General features: G+C 41.7%; 1 protein-coding gene across 4 annotated transcripts; it reads left to right on the forward strand.

The window, feature by feature from the left end:
• The first annotated feature begins 362 nt into the window (after positions 1-362).
• Positions 363-20,238, forward strand: LOC101483408 (high affinity choline transporter 1). 4 transcript variants are annotated; one of them, XM_076885226.1, is made up of 10 exons: positions 363-639; positions 2,525-6,059; positions 6,549-6,751; positions 6,885-6,998; positions 8,117-8,272; positions 11,755-11,903; positions 15,257-15,400; positions 15,583-15,736; positions 15,866-16,083; positions 17,257-20,238. In XM_076885226.1, the coding sequence occupies exons 3-10, from the start codon at positions 6,568-6,570 to the stop codon at positions 17,797-17,799; spliced, it is 1,662 nt and encodes a 553-aa protein (XP_076741341.1). In that variant the 5' UTR covers positions 363-639; positions 2,525-6,059; positions 6,549-6,567; the 3' UTR covers positions 17,800-20,238. The 4 variants fall into 4 exon arrangements, with proteins under 4 accessions (XP_076741341.1, XP_076741342.1, XP_076741343.1 ...); XM_076885227.1 differs by having other exon boundaries at positions 2,525-3,791; positions 5,991-6,751; XM_076885228.1 differs by having other exon boundaries at positions 5,991-6,059.
• The last annotated feature ends 2,665 nt before the right edge of the window (positions 20,239-22,903 follow it).

A 22,903-nucleotide genomic window follows, 5' to 3' on the forward strand; every position in this document is an offset into this window, starting at 1 on the left:
GACAGATACAGTTAGAGACAGAAAAGGAGAAGTGGATGGGAGATGATAAAGTTTTTGAGAAGGGTTGGGGGGGGGGGGGGGTAGTCAGTGAGGGGTAAAGGGGTGTGTGTGTGTGTGTGTGGGGGGGTTAATAAGCCATAATGAGCATCTGGATGTGGCAGTGCCAACCCACACCCAAAACCATCCTCATGTGGGCCAAAGCTAAGGAGGGGTCTGCTCTGCCCCTAGATTCTGAGCACTACTAATTGGCTGCAGACAGAACCAGGGGGCCAAGTCGCCAATCAGGTAGCACTAGCGGCAGCTTCCCTCTCCTGTGTGTTGTGCCTAACCCCTCCCACCCCGTGAGCTTTAAAATCAGGGGAAGTCTGGCTGCTGATTCTAGACTTCCATCCTTCTGCGGTGGCCCTAGCCTCTCTTTGAACATCATCTCTGACTCACCTCTTTCTTCTCAGCTTCTTTTTTTCAGATAGATTTTTGTTTACTTTCATTTAAAAGAACTTTCGTTACATTTTCTGGTAGTCTCTCATTCCCTCAGCACTGTGGACTAGTGTCATCCTGGACTGAGTTTAACACCTGGTCTGTGAGAAACGCCTCTGTTCCCTCTTCATCACTATAACTGAGTCGTACTGTGCACTTCAGGTATGTATTCAGTCACTGAATATGCTCGCATGTGTATTTGTTTTTCTTTGCCACCTTGTGTTACTTTCTAAAGACTTTTTGACATCACCTAAAATTCCACATGTTATTGTGTCCGTGTCCAGTCCGCGTGCAGACTGTTTGTAAAGTTGTTCAAACTCAGTCAAGTTGGGACACACTTAGTGGAGTGCATGCCGGTGCCTAGAAATAGCACCGAGGACCTCCGCTGCAGAGCCAAATTGGCTCTCTGGTTTGTTTTGTGTGACTGATGAAGCATATCTCAAAGCTGCAATTTTCTAGTGTATTTGATCGCGAAACAGAGAAGTGGCAGAAACTGGAACGATGCCGGGTTCTAGTGTCGTGTCAGAGTGTGATGACTTTGAATTAATTTTTAATGCTGATGTGGTGTTTCATAGAAGAAAGTGTTATGGGGATTTATACTGTAATAACGATGTATGTGGGCTGCTTTAATAGGCAGTCCGCATTACGTGCAATTTTACTTATTTGGTCTTCCCTGTCTTCTCTTCCTCTAAGCCTTTAATCATCCAAGTTGTTCCTAATTATCTCAGTCAAAGTTGTCCTCGCTGGATTGACTCTTGAGCCTCATGCCACGTCTGTGTTCTGATATTACTTTGCAGCTGCATTCTAAGCGCTGTATCCGCCTTTAAGATAAATAATTTTACGCCGGTAATATCCGTAAGCACGCTCTCGCTCAGCATCACAAAGTCACACGGGGGTGGGGACGTAGGAGCGAAAGGCTGCAAACCCAGAGCGCGCTGGAGAGCCAGTGTGACGGAAAAGTACTGAGAGGCTGACAAATTAGATGCGTGTATTGGTGTCTGCCATGGGGACGGAAGGCGGAGGCATGCGAAAAATGCCACTGTGACAGGCGTCTGCACATGAGAATGTAAAACAATGTTGGACCAAAAAAAAACCCCAAACAAAACATAAAAACAGAAAGAAAAAAAGGCAGCAACAGGTCTGCTCTCTGTCAGCTGAACCCGCTGCATTTAGCTCACGGCAAAGCGCTGATGTATCGTGAGATGCCCGACCTGCAGTAAATCTGCTGTGAGTGTTAAATGTTTGTTGTTGTTGTTTTCTGCTGTGTGACAACTAAATTTAAAAAGTTGTGTCATTTTAATTTAGTTGAAATAACACATAAAATAACGTTGAACGGAAATTTGTGTTTTTAAAACGCTGTTCAGCAGCACAGAGGTTCATCTGTTTAACGCTTCTTTCTGTATTTCTGTAAGCTGACACTAATCAAATGGGAATTTTTGGTGACTTGTAAGTGGATTTCTTTTCTGCTTTTGGTTTGCACCATAAAGAAGAGAAAACACGACTACAAAGTACATCCAACTTTGAAGATGTGATTGTGTTGTATGTAAACTAATAACAGATTAATGTGTGTATAGATACACTGCACTGACAGCTACAGGCCCTAATAATAATAATAATAATAATAATAATAATACATTTTATTTATAGGCGCCTTTCAGACCCTCAAGGTCACCTTACAGTAACACTCATGTCTGCGCTGTATTCACACTTAGACCAGGTAGCAACAGTAATGGAAAATTACCAGTGATGAGTCGGCAGCCTGCTGACGTGACATTTATAGCAGAAGGGCTCGATGCCGATATAAAATGATGAATACCGTTCATTGTGTGAAAAGGGTCATTAGAGTGGTTTCTCAATGAGGCATGAAAGTAATAGGCTTCTCTATAGACCTTGCCTTGAAAGTATTCAAGCCAATGATAAATGAATGTTTAGCCTATGTAATACGATAATAGTGACAGAGAGACCAGTTTGCAGTCTGAAGGATTTAATATTTAATTTTTATTTTTCTAAGTTCATCCATCCATTCTCTTCCGCTTATCCTTTTCAGGGTGGCAGGGAGTGAGAGGCAGGGTGCACCCTGGACAGATCACCAGTCTGCCACATTAAAAAAAACAACCATTCACACTCATGGGCAATTTAGTCCCCACTATGGGAGGAAGCAGTAGTACCGGGAGAGAACCCACACAAACACGAGGAGAACACAAAGTCCACACAGAAAGTCCCTGGCCTGATGGTGGAATTGAACTCAGGACCTTCTGGCTGTGGGGCAACAATGCTAATTTCCTGGTTCTAGTAATCGTTGGAGGTGGTACCGCTTTTTTTTTTCTTTATCTGCACCAGAGGATCTAAGGACCAATGTGGTTCCTAAAAGTTTTAGAGGTTTTTACTTTATCTTCTGCAGAGTAGGTACTCTAAAGTCCAGGCTTTCGTGAGCTTGGACTTCAGTGCAAGGAAATGCAACAATTCCCTACAGCTTGTTTGAAGGGAATTGCTGTGGTTGGAATAGTTTTGCATTTCCAACTATTAGACAGCTATTACTTCACTCCAGAGCTCCTGGAAGATGTACAAATAGGAATAAGTAGTCCCTCTTTGCACCAAAAGTGGCGCATTGCACTTAAACCATGCTCCAAGTCCACTGCTTAAGCAAAGCGGACTGGGAACACATGTCAAGTTAATGTGAAGTTAAATTAAGCCAGCAAATGAATTGCAGACCAACAGTATCTATTGGTCCATGTATGGATACAGACCCTAAACATGCAAGTAGCATCCGACATATGGGCAGTGGATGCTGCTCAGCAGCTATTATTAGAGCTTTAGTTACATATTATGACAGCAAAATGAAAGAAATGCATGTGACTGTGTGCTGCGTAAGCTGACCTGTCAGGAGTTATTAAAAGAAAGCCAGCTGGTTTTTTGTTGCCTCTTACTTAATAGAGTTTAGTTGCCTGGTTGGGAGTTGCCTACAGCACACATATCTTGGCATCCTTTCAGTTGGACATCATTTTAGTGTGATCCAGGATCAAATACGAGCTAAAGTCAGCTGGTGTTGTGTCCATGCTTTCAACAGTGAACAAAAAAAAGGAAACAGAGTGAATTATGTCAATGTGAAAAGTGTAAATATGTGAAATAATGAATTTTTGCTTTTGCATTTGGACCAGAGAGGTCTGTAACATGAGAGTGGCCGGTCTTGCTAAGAAAAGGCAGACGATCCACGTCACTGGCCAAGTCCGTAGGGGCACGATATTCAGAGGGTAACGAAAGTCTGTGTAGTAAGCAAGGCAGACATACTGGGATGCTTTTCAACTCTAAAGTAGGTCAGTAAACATATATTCGGAAAGAGGGACTCCAAACCTCTAACCGGTCTGTGAAATGTCTTGCATGCTCTGATTGAGAGGAAAAGAGCCGGTTGAGAAAATAGTCTGGTCAGTTAAAATTGGCTTTTTAAGGAAAAGGATTAACTAGTATAAATCTTCCCAAATTCCATTTCACCCAATATGAAAACAGTCATATAAAACCCCATACATGTCCAAGGACAGAATTCAAAGCAAATTGAGATGCTGCTCAGTACCTACAAACAAACTTCACTAGTTATGGTGCAGATGTTTTAGGTTTATTGCATGCTGAATGTTAGTCATACAATATGAGGGGCCGTACAAGCCAAACTTCATTCTTTCACTCTCACACACATACATTCTTCATTCACACACATATACTTTCACTCTCACATAGTTTTATTTTAATTTTTATATTTAGATATTTTTATTCTCATGTTTACACATATTTAACACACACATTGCAATATTGTGCTCTCTTATACATGTATTTTAATGTACATATTTACAAATTTGCACTCTAACATACATGCATTTTCATTTATGCATTCCTACATTTTGCTCTCATTTACATGCATTCAATATGCATTTAATCTCACAAATAATATATGTATGTAAGAAGAGAATGCATACATGTCTGAAGAAAATATATGTATGCAAGAGAATAATGTATGTGAATGAAAGAGTATAGTGGAAACAGAAGGAGTTTAATGGAAACGGAAGGCTGGGTGTCTGTACCGCTGTGATTGGCTGAGAAGCACGCGCGGGTCACTTTCAAGTGTCTGACAGCATGGAGGGGAGAGAAGAAACTCGAGTTCTTCAGCAAGCTATCAGGGTGTTAAGAAATATTTTATCATCTCCTGAAACGGTCACATCGTTGTCCTCGTCACTTGATTGAGATGGGACGGGCTCAACTGCACCCAGTGTTACCCACAGCACGGTGGAAAGTGAGATGAGGGAACTTTTTAGACCAGCTAACACCCGGGTAGCTTCAACGAGCCATGTAGCTACACGGAGTTCGACTGGCGTGGGGCAGTCTTTTATGGCGTTATTTTTGTGCCACTATTCTGAGCGCACATAAAAAAAATATTTGCAGGTGCAAGTGTTGCATTTTGAGCAGAAATTTATATTGAGCGAAGAAAAGCTGAATTTGAGTGAACAAAATTCATTGCTGCGTGCAAAAAATGTATTTCAGTTTTTGCTATTATCCACACAGACACACACACACACAATAGCAGCCTCTCTCGCTCTGTTTTTGTATTTGCGCTCTCAACATTCCTGCCCATGCGCGCTCAACTCTTTGTGTACACTTATCGAGAGTGAAAGTATATGTGTGTGAAAGAAGAATGTATGTGTGTGAGAGTGAAAGAATGAATTTTGGCTTGTACGGCCCCTCATAAGAACTCATAAGACATTTGTTATGCCAGAAAGAGTTGTATTTCTAGCCTGGTGTTCCTCACACAGTACAGAGGCACCGACTCAGATTATTCAGGGTTGTGTTTGCAGCCCTCTGTTCTCTTTAAACCTTTACAGCTTTGCATAGAAAATATGAGCACTTTAATGTAGCAATGATGCAGTTTGAACCCAGCTATGTTTGCTATATATAGGCAATAACAGTGTGTACAAACGCGCACACTCGAACAACAGGAGGAATAAAACACATGGGCTGTGTCAGTGTGCTTTTGAGGCTTTAGTGGACTCTGGCAGCGAGCCAGTAGCCCGCACAGCCCGTCTCCACCTCGCTCATTCCTTCCATGCTTCCATGTAAACACATTTTCCTAAAAGAAATTATTTTTTCAGCTTTAACTCGCACCAAAATTCTTTTTTTTTCCTCTTACATATTCTCTCATGTGTGTATGTAGGCTTCTTTTTTTTTTAAACCAATTATTTATGAATGAAAAACTTTTAACCAATGAACTGGCTGTGTTTAAAATAAAGGAGTTGGTTTATAATAAGAAACATTACTGCTTTACTGTGATGTGTTCAATAATAAAACTTTAGCGCGTCTATGAGTGAGAGTCCGTTTTTAATTTTTTTCAAAGAAGGCTTCGGTGCAATGCCCTCTCACAGTAACTGCACACACACACACACACACACACACACACACACACACACACACACACACGTATTAATGTGGCTCTCAGATGTGTTCACTTCCCAATGTTTGGGGCTGAAATTCAGGCTACTCAACCACTGAAGACGGGGGACAACATCTGTCCACCATCTTCATCAGTGCTGCCGAGTGTTATGGTGAGACCCCTTTCACCTCTTTGACTCTTCATCCTTCATGCCCCTTGCCTCTTATTACCCCCCCTTTTGCACCAAGACCCAGGCCCTCAGATGCTACTGCTCCTTTCTTATGTTTTGGGGGGTTTTTTAAACTCTAACCTTTTTTTGCTTTTTTAAAGAGGCATATAGTTTCTTTGCACTTTGCTCAGGTTTCATTAATACAAACATATCCTTCTGTTTTCTTTTCATTGTGCTTAATTTCTTCCTGCACATTATGAATGCACGTTTTTATCAGATTCTTCTCAGGTGACTTTTAAATGTATGCAAACGTGGCTCCTCCCCCATCTTCCTTGTGCTACAGTCCTGCAAATATTTATTTATACAAAAAAGAGAATTAGATGTGATTTATTTGTATTTTACAATTAAAAGACCTGCAAGCAGCATCTGCATGTTTCCTTTTGAAGCAGTTGGCGACTCAGTTTTTCACCAGCCTCTGATGTCTCTCTACAGGACACAAAAGTAGTTCAAGATGGCTCTCAATATACCAGGCCTGGTGGTGATGGCGCTGTTTTACCTGCTCATCTTGGGCACGGGGATCTGGGCATCCTTGCGTTCCAAAAAGGAGGAGAAAAAATGCACAGGAGACGGCATGGAGATAACTCTACTGGCTGGACGCAATATCAACTTACTAGTTGGTATCTTCACACTTACTGGTAAGGCAGTCAGATGGTGTGAATATATATACACTAATATATATACACTGAGTCTTTTGTATAGTGCACTAAATTTTGATCTTTGAAAGTGGTACATGAATAAGACAAGTGAGTTGTTTTTCTTCGTCCGCAGCTACATGGGTTGGTGGAGGCTTCATCCTGGGTATAGCTGAAGCAACATACAACCCAACACTAGGCGCAGTTTGGGCACTCATGCCTGTGCCCTATGTCCTGACCTTCTTCTTAGGTGAGTGGAACCCACTTATGAAACAAGAACAAAGAGAGCCACAGCAGGACGTGTGCAATGCAAGTACAAAGCACTCAAAGCATGCTCTGGGTCGATTAGAATAGAAGCGTGTCCGTTTAGTCATGCAGGTATTTTTTACATGATTTTAGTTCAGGCTTCATTTGATTGGATGCAACTGTGCAGGTCGGATTGGTGCTTGTTATCCTCACATTCCAGGGGTGGACTTTTAAATAGAAACAAAAAGTTGATGTCAGCTTTAATGAGCCTAACAACACAGCTTAGCCCCCTCCAGTGTTTGGAAGAAGAAAGTTCAACATTTGTATGCTTCATTTTACACCCAGGAGGAGCTAATGAAGGTCCTGTGGTACAATGACCTTTGGGTACGAGAGGTGCTATTGTTAGAGGAAGTCAGTCTAAACTGAAATCTATGAGAGAACTATGGAAATATGATAGAGATGTGAGCAGCTATAGGTTTAGTATTTTAACCATAATCACCTTAAGTTATCCACAGTGTGTAAAATGCATTAATAAAATGAGTGTCTGTCTGCAGCAGAAGTGTTACTGACCGCCGTCCGTGCAACTCCCTTTCCCGCAGACCCCGTTTGACTGCACCAATAAAAGTGTTGCTCGTGTTAAAAATAGTACTGTAGTAAATCAGTTTAGGATTTTAACTGGAGGCAACAGGTGCAAACAGATGAGTTTACCCCTAAGCTTGGGTTGCCTTCTTGTGAATTCACCAAATTGACAAACTCAGCAGGGCATCCGGCATCCATAAACATTTGTGACATGTTCAGTCATCGGCACTCGGGCACCTCTTTCACAATAGCCCACAGATCGTGAGAGTAATGTGAACTGGAGCCTCTTATCAGGAAATACAACATGCCTCATTGTTGGCCTTATGGCCCCATGGGTTTGTCTGAAGGTGTTTATTATGCTATCTGGAGGGAGAAATTGTTTTTTTCTATTGTTCAAAAGCGTTCATTCTTTCACTCGGCCACTAAATCGCTTCCTTTCTCTCTCGTTAATGAAAGATATATGTAAACGATGTATCCTAAACTTGACAACATTTTCAAGGAGGTAATCAGATGTGTTGCTAAATCCCTTTCCTCCTCCTGCAGGTGGCTTTTTCTTTGCCAAGCCAATGAGAGAGAACAAGTATGTGACAATGATGGATCCTTTCCAAAAGAAGTATGGGAATGTCCTTGCAAGTGCACTGATCTTTCCTGCACTGGTTGCAGACGTGCTGTGGGTGGCACGCACACTTGTCAGCCTGGGTAAGTTACTTCACACTTTATAAAAGGTCTGGCAACATAATGTGTACGCACATAATTGTGCAACCAATAGAGTATATGGTAAAAAAAGAAAAAACAGCAGGATACTGATAGTGGATGGTTTTTTGGCAAACAGCTTGAATGCTGTAAATAATTCAGAGGAAGGAAGCAGGTGAAGAAAACAATGCTATAAGAAAACTGCAAACAAAAGTTGTCAGTGAACAGCCAACTTTGTAAACAGTCGCTGGCTTGTAACTTCTTCACCAGCTGTTAACGTAGCTTAAAGAAGTTTAAAGAATGGGTGAAAAACACAAAAAACACACAAACAATAGAATTATAAGGTACACTACTTTGGGTAGAGTAATCTTATCACTTTGTCCTGCTCTTGGTTCGATTTTGAGGTTCGCAATTGTTTTAAAGTTAACAGAAGACGATACGTTAGCATCTCAAAAAAACAAGTTGATAAGCTTTGCATTTTTAAAACAACTATTCCTTTTTTAGAAGGACCAGCTATTTATACCCTGCAAGATCTGAACAGAGCATTTCTCAGTTTATTTATGCTACTTTAGCACCAGCATGCATGCTAGTTATAATCTAGTTAGCTATACAACTCAGTTTAAAGTCAGACTAACTCGTTTAGCTTGAATAATTAGCTACAACAGGTATCTGCTAGCAACATTTGTAAACATCCTGATTGCTGGCTGTAAATAAAGCCTTGTCTAAAATGAAGGATTAATAGCCTAAAAAATGTAAACACCAGTGTTGCTAATAGTCCGTGTCAAAAAGACGAAAAAAACGAAACGATGTAGAGCGAACCAAGTACGCTGCTCTCGTGCACGGCTGTGAGGTCATCCTAGCGGCTCTGCAAAGACAAATGTTGTCCCTTATTATAGGCACAATGAGGATGAGTGACTAAAAATAATTGCAGCTCTGGGTTATTGTTGTTACATAGTGTTCACCTGACTTATTTGAAGATTAATGTGGATCTTTGTATTATCACTCATGTTTAGGTAACAATTCTATTTCTATCAGTCATATGATCTAAAATCTCACCACTCCTGCTGGTAGGGTCTCTTTGTTTGTTTGTTTGTTTTTAAAGAGTAAAAGTTCACATACAAGGTTTGATGATGGATTGAATTTACTTTGAAATGTTCGTAAAGTAATGGGAATGGTGTGACTTATTTAACCTGCTTGTTTGGTAACATTGTTAACACTGTTTTGATGGTGTCGTGTGTATGTGTGTGTGGTACGTGCTGAGATGGTGAACGCAAGTGTGTATGTGCATGGGTGTTTGCGAAGAGGCAAAAGTGTGTGCGTGTTTGCGCGCCTTTGTGTGTGTATAATGTTTTCCTTTGTGTTTTTTAATGTTGTTTTCTTTTCCAGTGTTATTTGAAAAGGGGGGTTAGACATCGAGCAGCCTTTTGATTGTGAAAGGTGATCAATTATTCCAATCAGATTGCTGTTTCATTAGAGACATTTTCCAAAGTTTGTGCCAGTTGTTACTAACGGGTAAATGTTACATGCTGAATTAAAGTTTAATGCCTGTGTGTAGTTTAAAGATTTAAAGAGAAGCAGTGAAATCTAATGAGATTTGTTTGAGTCACTTTAAGCTGTGCCAGTGCTCCATAAAAGGACTGGTGGGGAGGCGGGAATGCTCCTGGGACTCTTTTTTTTTTTTCAAACCTACAAACTGATATAGAATCAGGGGACACCCCTCCTTAACATGTCAGTGTAACAACGTCCACCAGTGTTTTTTTGGAAATGTTATGCAAACCTCCCTGATGTGCACGCATCACATGCGCACACACAAACACCTGATATTGCTGAGGGCAATGTTGCTGAGTGACTGTATGTGTGTATGTATAGCATAAACCGAGCTGCTTTATGCTTGAGCGTGTGCCTCTTTGTGTGTGTGTGTGTGTGTGTGCGTGCGTGCGTGCGTGCGTGCGTGCGTGTGTGTGTGTGTGTGTGGGTGGGTACTTAACTAAAAAAAAATGCTTTCGATGTGCTGTCACTTAGCAGTGGAGTATCAACGGCACTGTCACGGTCCAATTTCTGCCAAGAAGAAATGTGGAACAGGACAGTTTGGAAGGGGGGGGTGCCTGTGTGTGTGTGTGCGTGTGTGCGTGTGTGCATGCACACATGTTTGAGGTTTGTAAGTGGGACAAGGATCTAATAACAACCTGGGGGGTGTTTGGGATGCTCTTTGCCCCTGTCCATCCCTGGTGCTGTTCATTAAGCCCCAGAGGCCCCTGGTTCTCATTCCACCTTTCCTATTCCTAAATTTAGCATTGAGGGGAAAGGCACAGTTCAGCACAGAACGCATAAGAGCTCTGATACTATATCTGGAAAACAGGCCATCCAGGAATTATTTACGATGCAGTGACTGTGCTGCATCATGTCCCACCCATCACAGAAGTGTCAGACAGTTTCAGAGTTAACGCTAAAACGTTAAATGAAGCCTAAGTGCAAAATAAAATGAACACCTGTATAACAAACCTTCCTTTGCAGGGCCACAAGGTCTTAGATAGTTGACACCTAGTCCAGTCGTTTACATTTTCCAATAAGAACCTGATAAAGTCAGAGAAATGGATCATATTACAATAAAATACACAAACAGGGTTAAAGGTCAATCTAAAGCGTTCATGTCTCAGTTCATAATGATGCAAAGCTAGTGGGGAAGTTGAGAAGGGGTGGTAAAGAAGGGGTGGTCAGGTAGCTGTAATGTGGGTGGGGTGAAAGGTCAGTGGGGTGGATGGTGCCGATCTGACACTTCTCTGTTTAAGGGCATTGTTGTGGTGTGGCTGCAGGCTGCGGCTGGGGGGACCCTGGCAATGTGGCAGAAGAGACGGTGAAGGTAGTGATGTTTTTGCTTGTCTTGTTTGAGTAACAAGATCTCTCTCTTTTTTTTTTTACTCACCTATTTAAATGTACTTGTTTCATTCCTTTTTTTTACACTTGTTTCACACTAGAACACACTTCTCCACACCTCTGTCTTTAATGTTTTTCTTTTAAATGAAACATCAATATTGCAAAGGGTGCTAACTCGCCCAAACAAGAGGGTGAACCTGAATATAGTGGAGTCACAATCAATAGGCTGCTTTCTTTTGTGTTCCTCTATGGTTTTTGTTAGTTTTGTCATCATCACTTTTATGTTGTAGCGTTGCTTAACATAAGGTTTAAACCAAAGTCACCCATGCTTAAGCGTAACTGAGTTAAACGGCTACACATGTAATGTTGCTCTTATGAGTAATGTGTTAATACTGCATCTCTATATGTGAACAGTATAACCAGACAATGTTTCTCATTAGAACTTAAAATAAGAGTGGATGTGGTGTGTGAGAGAGCGTATTTAGAGACTGAGAACCTAAAACCATCTAATTAAACAACGAAAGTGAGAAGCTGCATGTAAACATAGATACACTCATCTGCACCCGAGTGTCCGTCAGTCCTCCGATGCTCATCGCTCTGCTCTGTTGTTCCAGGCGGAACCATGAGCGTGATCCTGGACCTGCCCTATGTCTACTCCATCATCATCTCCTCAGTGGTGGCCATAATCTACACACTGCTGGGGGGGCTCTACTCTGTGGCTTACACAGACGTCATCCAGCTGATCCTCATCTTCATCAGCTTAGTGCGTAACCGTCTACTGATATGGCAACGCAGGGGCTCCCGCTGAGAGACAAATATTATTTAAGCATGTATCCTATCAGGTTACTCGCTCTGCTGCATGAAAGAATATAGAAGGATAAGATTTCAATATAGAGTCAACAGGTAGCTTATTAACAATGCAAACTGGTGCTATTAAACCAGGCTCTGGTTTCAGTAGCTTATTTGAAATTTCCATCACTCAGTTTTCAAAATGGCTGCCATCCACATAAGCAAATAAGATTGTTGATGTTACAGCTGTCAACTGCTAAAAGGCTGCTATGTAGGCGCGTTCATGTACCACCGTTGGGAAGCCCCATGTTTGTCAAGGCTCTGTCTGCACGCTAAGACTCCACGTCACACCCCCAAAAGTTGTTATTCTCTACCTTTGCAATGGTAGATCTCCACATTTGTTCAACGGCAACTTAAGGACAACTGGCAGCCCTCGTGGCACCAGCATGCTAGTTGTTAGTCGAGCAATTCTACAGCTGGAAATGAGCAAAAAATGGACCTGAAACCTTTTCCCTAAATGCTGATTAAGCTTAAAAGTTTAGAAACTGATGAGTAGGCTTCCGTCACGAGTCATTTAATATCTGTTCTTTGATCTTAATATCACATAATCTTCTGCTGCCGGTGGTGTTTTCAGAGGTTACAGAATTTTCCATTCTACAAAGAACTTCGGGTCTTTCAATTCAATTCAATTCAATTTTATTTATATAGCGCCAAATCACAACAAAAGTCGCCTCAAGGCGCTTCATAGATACAGAGAAAAACCCAACAATCATATGACCCCCTATGAGCAAGCACTTTGGCGACAGTGGGAAGGAAAAACTCCCTTTTAACAGGAAGAAACCTCCGGCAGAACCAGGCTCAGGGAGGGGCGGCCATCTGCTGCGACCGGTTGGGGTGAGAGAAGGAAGACAGGATAAAAGACATGCTGTGGAAGAGAGACAGAGGTTAACAACAGATATGATTCAATGCAGAGAGGTCTATTAATACATAGTGAGTGAGAAAGGTGACTGGAAAGGAAAAACTCAATGCATCATGGGAATCCCCCGGCAGCCTACGTCTATTGCAGCATAACTAAGGGAGGATTCAGGATCACCTGGTCCAGCCCTAACTATATGCTTTAGCAAAAAGGAAAGTTTTAAGCCTAATCTTGAAAGTAGAGATAGTGTCTGTCTCCCGAATCCAAACTGGAAGCTGGTTCCACAGAAGAGGGGCCTGAAAACTGAAGGCTCTGCCTCCCATTCTACTTTTAAATACTCTAGGAACAACAAGTAGGCCTGCAGAGCGAGAGCGAAGTGCTCTAATAGGGTGATATGGTACTACAAGGTCATTAAGATAACATGGGGCCTGATTATTTAAGACCTTGTATGTGAGGAGCAGGATTTTGAATTCAATTCTGGATTTAACAGGAAGCCAATGAAGTGAAGCCAAAACAGGAGACATATGCTCTCTCTTTCTAGTCCCTGTCAGTACTCTTGCTGCAGCATTTTGGATTAGCTGAAGGCTTTTCAGTGAGTTTTTTGGACATCCTGATAATAATGAATTACAGTAGTCCAGCCTGGAAGTAATAAATGCATGAACTAGTTTTTCAGCGTCACTCTGAGACAGGATATTTCTAATTTTAGAGATGTTGCGCAAATGGAAGAAAGCAGTCTTACATATTTGTTTAATATGTGCATTGAAGGACATGTCCTGGTCAAAAATGACTCCAAGGTTCCTCACAGTGTTACTGGAGGCCAAGGTAATGCCATCCAGAGTAAGAATCTGGTTAGATACCATATTTCTAAGATTTTCAGGGCCGAGTACAATAACCTCAGTTTGATCTGAATTAAGAAGCAGAAAGTTAGCGGCCATCCAGGTCTTTATGTCTTTAAGATATTCCTGCAGTTTAACTAATTGGTGTGTGTTATCTGGCTTCATGGACAGATAGAGCTGGGTGTCATCGGCATAGCAGTGAAAATGTATGCTATGTCTTCTAATGATACTGCCTAAGGGAAGCATGTATAATGTAAACAGAATTGGTCCTAGCACTGAACCCTGTGGAACTCCATAATTAACCTCAGTGTGTGAAGAGGACTCTCCATTTACATGCACAAATTGGAGTCTATTAGATAGATATGATACAAACCACTGCAGTGCAGTACCTGTAATACCTACAGCATGTTCTAATCGCTCTAATAGGATATTATGGTCGACAGTATCGAATGCTGCACTAAGGTCTAGCAGGACAAGCACAGAGATGAGTCCACTGTCAGAGGCCATAAGAAGATCATTTGTAACCTTCACTAAAGCTGTTTCTGTGCTGTGATGAGCTCTGAAACCTGACTGAAACTCTTCAAATAAACCATTCCTCTGCAGATGATCTGTTAGCTGTTTGACAACTACTCTTTCAAGGATTTTTGATATGAAAGGAAGGTTGGAGATTGGATTATAATTAGCTAAGACTGCTGGGTCTAGAGATGGCTTTTTGAGTAAAGGTTTAACTACAGCCAGCTTGAAGGCCTGTGGTACATTATTAGAGATAGGTTGATCATATTTAAGATCGAAGAATTAATTAATGGCAGGACTTCTTTGAGCAGTTTTGTAGGAATGGGGTCTAAAAGACACGTTGAAGGTTTGGAGGAAGTAATTATTGAAGTTAACTCAGAAAGATCAATTGGAGAAAAAGAGTCTAACTTAACATCAATGGTACTAACAGTAGCTGTAGATGATATTACATCTGTGGGATGGTTACTGGTAATTTTTTCTCTAATGGTAAAAATTTTATTTGTGAAGAAGTTCATGAAGTCATTACTAGTTAACGTTAAAGGGATGGTTGGCTCAAAAGAGCTTTGACTTTTTGTCAGCCTGGCTACAGTGCTGAAGAGAAACCTGGGGTTGTTCTTATTTTCTTCAATCAGTGATGAATAATAAGATGTTCTGGCTTTCTTATAAAGCAGCAAACTTTTTCTCCAGGCTAAATGATGATCCTCTAAATTTGTGACACGCCATTTCCTCTCCAGATTACGAGTCATCTGCTTTAGGGTACGTGTTTGAGAATTATACCACGGAGTCAAATACTTCTGATTAGAGACCTTAGTTTTCACAGGAGCTACAGTATCCAGGGTCTGTGTTGACTTAGACGTTAAACCATTTAAGTCTGCAGACAGAGAAGATTTTATGTGATTAAGAATGTCCAGAACAGCAAATGAATTGACTGTTTTTAGTTGACTGTATTTCACTCAGAATAAAAACAGTCAATAAAAAGTGTTGACGTCCTCAGTGTCTGATGAAAAATATCCCCTGCTGAGCTAATAATCAGATCATCTGTGTTCTTGCTTGTGTAAACAGTGGGTGTGCGTCCCTTTCATGATGACCAACCCTCACTCTGTGGACATCTCGCTGACTGCATACAACGCAACTTTCCAGGCTCCTTGGGTCGGCACCGTGGAGCTCGATGAGGCTGGCAAGTGGTTCGATGACTTCATGCTGCTGGTGAGTGTGAATGCCACACGTGGAAATGGTACTCAACATTGTTTTTCAGCGAAGCAAACGAGTTAAATTAAACTTGGCCAAGAATAACAGCAGTGGCTTCACTGCAGGATTGATCTTGTCCTGTTTCACACTCCAAGCCGATTCCTGTCATCGTGTCTGAACTGTGTGTGTGTTTGTGCCAGGCTCTGGGCGGTTTGGCCTACCAGGCGTTCTACCAAAGGATCCTGTCCTCCTCATCTTACACCCAGGCTCAAGTGACCTGCTTCGCCTCTTCGGCCTGCTGCCTGGTGCTCGGTATCCCCTCAGTCCTGATCGGGGCCGTGGCTGCATCTACAGGTAAAGCCTCTAAACTTGCACCTGTGGAAAATTCCTTCATCAGCTTTTCGCCTTAGCACATATTTCTTACTGATATGATTGTGTCCATCCCCTTAATGTGGAAATTTGATCTCGCCTGCTTCCTGCTAGATTGGAACTCAACCTCTTATGGATTGCCCACCCCGTACGAGCGCGACCAGGCAGGATCCATCCTCCCCATCGCTCTGCAGTACCTCACACCCCCCTACGTCTCTGTCATTGGCATTGGGGCTGTAGCTGCCGCTGTCATGTCCTCCATGGACTCGGCCCTGCTATCCTCTGCCTCGTTGTTCTCCTCAAATATCTACAAGAACATCATCAGGAAGCAGGTGAGTGTTTTTAGCAGCACTAATCAGATTGTAAAAACAGCAGTGTGTTCTGCTCTGTTGCATTGAGGCAGCATTATAATGTCTGTGCATCCTTTTCTTTTAACTACCTATCTTAACTCCAGGTCATTGCAAATGGAGCCATCGTAGCATCATATCAACCGTGGACGGTTTACCAAACAAGCATGTGGTTTTGTACTATGCAGGAAACCTCACCCTTGCACAGAGGTGGTGGGGATATTTAAACTTAGAACCTTCTTACTGTGAGACGACACCACAGCACCAGTTTGCAGTGTCCTATTACTACTTGATCCTGGTCTGAAGGTCCATTGTGCTGCCACCTTCAGGTGTAATGCAATGCCATTTTTGTTTATGTGAAGGAAAAGTTCCATTAGGGATCAAATATGATCTTCCAGAAAAGGCGTGTCAGCGTCTGCTGCTCAAGAACACTTTGTTCCTAAATGAATCATCCCAGTGGTATGGACAACTGCGGTAATGCTGATGAATCATCCAATAAGGAGGCTTCGTTAATTCAACTGACAATGCCATCTTGTTAGTCATAGATCAGCAGCTGTAGTGCTCACCATCTTTTGGTTTTGCTGAATTTGCCGACTTTAATTCAGCAAACTGTCGTCATTTATGCTTCTCAGATGTTAAAAACATCCCCCCATTTTGAACTGTCATCACCATAACGGTCAGCGTAGATAAAACACTGTTACTGGTTGATGTAAAACATTGTTTTTCATGTGCCGGTGGCAATTTCACTTCATAAGAGATTTAATTTTCTGGCATACTGTGGAGATACAAATGATGATTCACCAGGATTAATCATCAATTTCCTTTTAAAAGACATGAAACACAATGTGCAGCCATTTATGCAGGATATCTGTGCTTAAGCTGTAATAATCATTTCATTTACATTAACATTTAAAGAAACAGACAGCATGAAAAAAAGTTCTTAACTGTGCAGAAAGAATTATTTGAAAACAACGACCTGTTTCATTATTTCAACTACACCCAGTGTTTCCTACAGTGAGACTGTTCACTGCTGGCGTCTCGCACAGTGGCTTAGATATACAGCATCTCTTCACCTTGGAGGGCTCAACAAGCTGCATGTTTATGTAATGTATTATTTAACTCTGTTTGTCTGTCTTGTCATTTCCTCTGCTCCTTCAGGCTTCAGACTGTGAGATGCAGTGGGTCATCCGTATCTCCGTGGTGGTCGTGGGTCTGGCTGGCACCGGCCTCACCTTCCTGGACAGTAGCGTCCTGGTGTTCTGGCTTGTCGGCGTGGACATGTCCTACACCATAATGTTCCCTCAGCTGGTCTGCATCCTCTTCTTCAAGGTCTCCAACGGTTACGGCGCCATCGTGGGCTACATAATGGGGCTCGTCATGAGGATCCTGAGCGGCGAGCCCCTCATTGGCCTCCCACCAGCCATCCAGTTCCCCGGCTGCCGGCTGGACAAGGAGGGAAAGCTAACCCAGTACTTTCCCTTCCGTACCGCCATCATGCTCATCTCTCTAATGTCTATTCTCCTTGTTTCATTGTTGGCGTCCATCATTTTCAACAAGGGCCTGCTGCCGGAGAAGTGGGATGTGTTTAATGTCAAACGCAGGCAGAGAGCAACATCCAAGGTCGCACACGTTAAGAGGACCAACTCAGAAAAGGAAGAGGCTGCCGTGGCCAAGCAGCTGCTGGACACCACCAGCTGCTGAGAAGTCTCACAACAAGGGGGAGAAAGGGTGGGCGCCGGCTGGAGGCATGTTTGTCTGCCGGCTGGGCACGATTTCACAGAGGGGGAACAGCAGCAAAGGCTGGATGCTTTTTACAGTTTGTACAGCACTGCTGACACAACAGCAGCAGATATGAGCTGAGCTCTCTGGTACCCGACCTATGAGCTGTTGTCTTCTAAAGAAAATACAGTAAAAAAAAAATAGGCTCCCTGGCTAAAAGCCATAAGCCTGTGTCGTATAAATAGCCACAATAATAACATTCACACAGACCCAGAATAAAATGTTGCAGTTTGTGCTGCATTCTATTTAAATCATTAGTCATTACTTAAAATGGAAACAAATTACATACAGTTCATTAAAACCATTTCATTTTTTCTTTTTTGCTACAAGCTTACAGTAGTTCACTTTCACAAGCACACTTTGACAGGTTGAGCTGCTGCCCAGACCTGAATTTTCCTTTCCTAATGACCACCAGCACTGTGGTAAAAAGACACTTGCACAAAAAAGAGACTTTGCACAAAAGGAATAATCAGTCCTCCAGGACGTTGACGATTATAACAACACACAAATAGTATGTTGTTATTTATTAACATTTCACATAGTCATATGATCTGCATCGCAGCGCTGTGCAGCGGGTGCCGCTACCTTTCCTCTGATTGTCAGCAGGACGCGGCTCTTTCACATAGAACAAAGAAGTGTCACCCTGAGAACAAAGAACGAGTGAACGTTTTGCACGGCTTCATATGAGAAAGATGTTTAGACAGTTCATTTCATCATCATCTCCTTCCTTTATTCACTAAGGCTGCCTCAAGTCCAATAATGCAGCAACAGCAACTCTCCTCATCTTGCTAGTTAGGTTAATTTTAAGTCAGCTGATAAGCTCGGCTGCAGTGCAATGCTGGAGGTGCTGAGAAATAATAAAACTCATGAAATGGCAACAGAAACACTGATGGAAGTGACACCAGCACTATCTCGTGCTTTTTAAACGTCCCATTTTTTCCTCCCCCCTCCTTGTCTGCTGAATGATGAGTTTTGCTGTAAAGAAAAGCAGGGGGAGATGAAACTGTACACCCGCGAATTCGCTCAAATGCATTTCACAAAATAACTGAGTGTAGCAGTTTATTCCACGACTGCGCAGAGAAGTCGCCAAACATCTCCCTCGTTTTCCTCCTCGCTCATTCCTCTTTCTCACGTTTTTATTTTTTCTCCAAGAGTACGGGAGAAGTGCCTTTCTCTTTTTTTGTTTTTAACGTACTGTCGTTTTTTTGTAACTGTATGCAAAGCTGTAGTTTACTGTGGGATCATTTTTTCTCTGAGGCAGTGCAAATGTTTGCAGCTAAGATTCAGAGAATTGAAAGTTTTACAGCAGTGCAAATTCTACTCCCTTTTATTGATGATTTGATTTTTAAGACTGTGTAATGTTTTTTGTTGTGTGTTTTATGTGCACTAGATGCCTGGTAGTAGCAGGAAGCCTTCCTCTGCCATGCTGTTGCCTTTAATGTCACTGGAAACCTGTTTTACTAAATTGTTGATTGTGTAATTCACAGACTAAAACTTTCATATACGCTAGTCACTGCTCTTATAGCTCATAGTGGTATTGTTGTTTTTCAAGTATACAAAACGTTACATTTTTTGGCTTCTATCCAACAGTGTGAATGTGAACGAGCCGTCAGAAAGAAGAAAAAAAGCAAAGACAGATAAGGACATGCAGGATATGATGCATGTGTCTTTTTATACGTGCGATTGTGATTCCTACTTGTATTATTACTCTTGTGCTGTAAATTCTGATCATAATTTGTATTTCTACACTTTCTATTTTTTATCAGTTGTTCGCTTAGGTGCAGAGTAGAAAACTTTATCTCAAGTTAGCAAAATAATATATAAATTCACCTTTGATTTTGCAGAACATGAATATAAATATAGAATTTCAACAGGTGTTGATGAACTTTCGAGAGCAGTGATTGTGAACACGTGTGGAGAAACTGTACGTGCCTACATGAGCACTCCTGTCCCGACAGCCTCAGATTACGTCCACATGACGTGATCTGAAAGGAAACTCAGCAGCCGTCCTCGGGAGGCTGTCTCCGGTCCAGTGAAGGGTGGCACAGTCTTACAAAAAGAACGTTTTAAAAATGCTGCGTACGTTTGTCGTGGCTTTCATTTCAGTTGCGTGTTGGTCAAACAGCTCTAAAAGTGCTGGACAGTGGTGTTTGTATTACAGTGTGAGTTCTATATTGTATTTTGTCCCCTAAACATGTATTTGGTTTTATACTATCATGCATGTCATTTACTGAGTTGTTTGTATACTGAACTTTTGTGAAGACTGTTCTCTTCTTGCCATTTGGCAAGGTCCTACTTTGTCATCAGTTAATGTAAATCCCCATGGGCTGATGTTCTGTCAGAATAAAGGATGAAACCAAATTACTGTCTGAATTGTCTTTGTGCCAGAAGCAACACACACACACACATATGCCGCTCTCCAACACATGTCCTGAACGGTTAAGCCCTCCCAGCAAGTAAATATCACTTAGATTTTGCAAACATTTAGACAACTGCACTATTTAATGATGTGAAAGCACACAGGCGGTAAAATCAGAATACAACAGGTCCACAGTTAAAAAAAAACATGAGTGCATGTGTGTAGATGTTCACTGTGACTCTTAATAAGAGTTTGTATACCATGAATTCTGTCCAACCATTCAGAGCCATTACTCTGAATGTCTTCCCTGAACTGCTCGCACAGTTACAACCCAAACATGCTATGTTATCTCACAATTTCAGAAGTTGTGCCTCAATATTAGAAAATGAACAGCTCTTATATTTTTCAGTTGTTTTGTCAAAGAATTTCTGTCTCTGAGACTTAGATTGAATTTGACTCCAGTCCTCTTTTCATACTTGACAATATAATCTGGATTGTTTGGAATGGGGGACTCAGTTTTGTAGATTTCAGTTGCTTTTTTAAAAAAAAAAATTATAACGGATTTAAATTTCCCTGTTCTTATGCTTTATTTCATAATTGTTTTATGAACATAATAATATGGCTGAAACTGTGCCTTGTGGTGATCAAAGCAGCCTTGTTTCAGCAGCAGTGTCTAACATGCCATGTGTGATGCTATCGTGTAAATATGGACCAAAACCAGCAACTTGCTGAATCTCTGCCATGAAGATTTAAAGCAGTTCTGAAGGTGAAAAGGGATTCAACCCATTAGCAACGTGTACTTAATACAGTGGCTAGTGAGTGTATATTAAATGACATCTGTTCCATTTATGTTGCAGTTTAAGTCAATGGTGTCTTCTATCCTTTCTCTTATTTCCCAGACAGTTATTTATTTTCCTCATTCTTCATTCATGCACTCTTTTATCCACTCGTGCATTTTTACTGGATGCTGAACTTCCTGTCAGACAGACTGCAGTCAGCCAGAGTTAGAAACCAGACATCAAGAACCAGAACTGTCTGGCCTCTTCTGACTGTCTGACCTCCCAGACCAACACCAGCATTATAAAGTTTGCAGAGGATACTACAGAGATTGGGCTGATCACTGACAAACAGATGACACACAGAAGAGAACTGGCAGGACTGTGGCCTGGTTTCATGAAAATAATCTTTTCATAAATGTAGATAAGACCAAGAGATGATTATAATCCAAGAAAGAATCAACACCCAGCAGCTTCTATATGCATCAGTGAAGAAGAAATCACAGCAAAGACTGAGGCAGCTGTTGTTGTGATTTCACGCTATACAGTGGTCCCTCGTTTATCGCGGGAGTTTTGCAGCAACAGTGACACTGACTGAAGAGAGGCCGAATGTTCTACAGCTGATATTTCCATTACTGGGCAACTTACAACAAATAATCTAGATGTATGAATAGCACCGCAGGCCAGAGGGGGAAAAAATTGCCGATAAGATTTTGAAGTAAATCATCTCTGTCGGTGGCAGGATTTGTCATCTTAAGGCTTTTGATACCTTTAGTTGTGCTCTGCTTCCTGGTAATAAAAGTCATTTTGTGGTGGAGTCCTGGACCACGATATCCAGCAACACCCTGGTGTATGTTTTGATAGAAGGAAAACGCAGGACTCTCAGAGAATCTCTGCACAAAACTGTGCAAACGCCACAAAAAAGGTCATTCATCCTCGTTGTTGCCAGTTATTGGGATCAAATCAAATCAAAGTGGTAAAGCACATCTAAGAAAAGAATAGCATCATTGTTTAAGATGCAAAAGTCTGCCCAGAAAGTTTGTTTCAGTGTTTAGATGTAGGAAAAATATATTACTTCAGCAGAGGAGTTTATTTAAGTTTCCAAAATCATCCTCTCAATCATCTGTGCTTCTCAGACTCAGCACCACACATACGTTTACATCTACTTATGTTGGTAAATTTACTGGTACTTATAAAGTGCTTTTCTACATAATTTTGAGCACTCAGAGTGATTTTTTGTACAAGCTCACCATGCAGTCACACGCACATCCATAGTGCTTTTGTCTATACCTTCACACACACCCTCACACATCCATCGATGCATCAGGGGCAACTCGGGGCTCAGTGTCTTGCCCAAGGATACTTTAGTTAGGTTTTGTTATTCGTACCTGTGTTGGAAGTAAGGAGGATCAAAAAGATAAGATTTGAATATAGATGATGGTTTGAAAATGTTTAGTTATGAGATGCTGGGTACACCAGGAAAATGGTGTTGATGGTGAAACTGCCAGCAGAGGGGGAAGAGGACAGAAAAAGTGGTTTAAAGATGAGGTAAGAGAGGATGTACAGGAGGCTAGCATGACAGAGGAAGATGAAGATGAAAAAGATAGAAGGAGATGAAAACCACCCAAGAGGAGCAAGTTGAAAGAAGAGGTTATGACATGAATGTAAAATAATAATTTCGTTAAGGCCTCGGCACAGAGAGCTGTGATTATTGTTAGCTCAGTGGTTAGCATTAAACAGTCATTTGACAACACTGAGCGAATAGCTTTGCAAAAGATAAAATAGTAACAGAAAAGGGAAAGAAAGTTGAAACACACAAACAGTTTGTGCATTCCTCTTATACACAAACAGTGCATCAGCAGGATCAGGCACTAAGCCCTACAGCCTCTGG

This window comes from Maylandia zebra, linkage group LG6, assembly GCF_041146795.1.
Source record: "Maylandia zebra isolate NMK-2024a linkage group LG6, Mzebra_GT3a, whole genome shotgun sequence".
Taxonomy (NCBI): domain Eukaryota; kingdom Metazoa; phylum Chordata; class Actinopteri; order Cichliformes; family Cichlidae; genus Maylandia; species Maylandia zebra.

Bases quoted from the DNA above. Each gene is read 5' to 3' on its own strand.
- LOC101483408 (XM_076885226.1), top strand. From the start codon at position 6,568: ATGGCTCTCAATATACCAGGCCTGGTGGTGATGGCGCTGTTTTACCTG. The intron at 8,273-11,754 runs GTAAGTTACTTC...CTGTTGTTCCAG, and splicing joins ACGCACACTTGTCAGCCTGG to GCGGAACCATGAGCGTGATC. The intron at 15,737-15,865 runs GTAAAGCCTCTA...GCTTCCTGCTAG, and splicing joins GGCCGTGGCTGCATCTACAG to ATTGGAACTCAACCTCTTAT.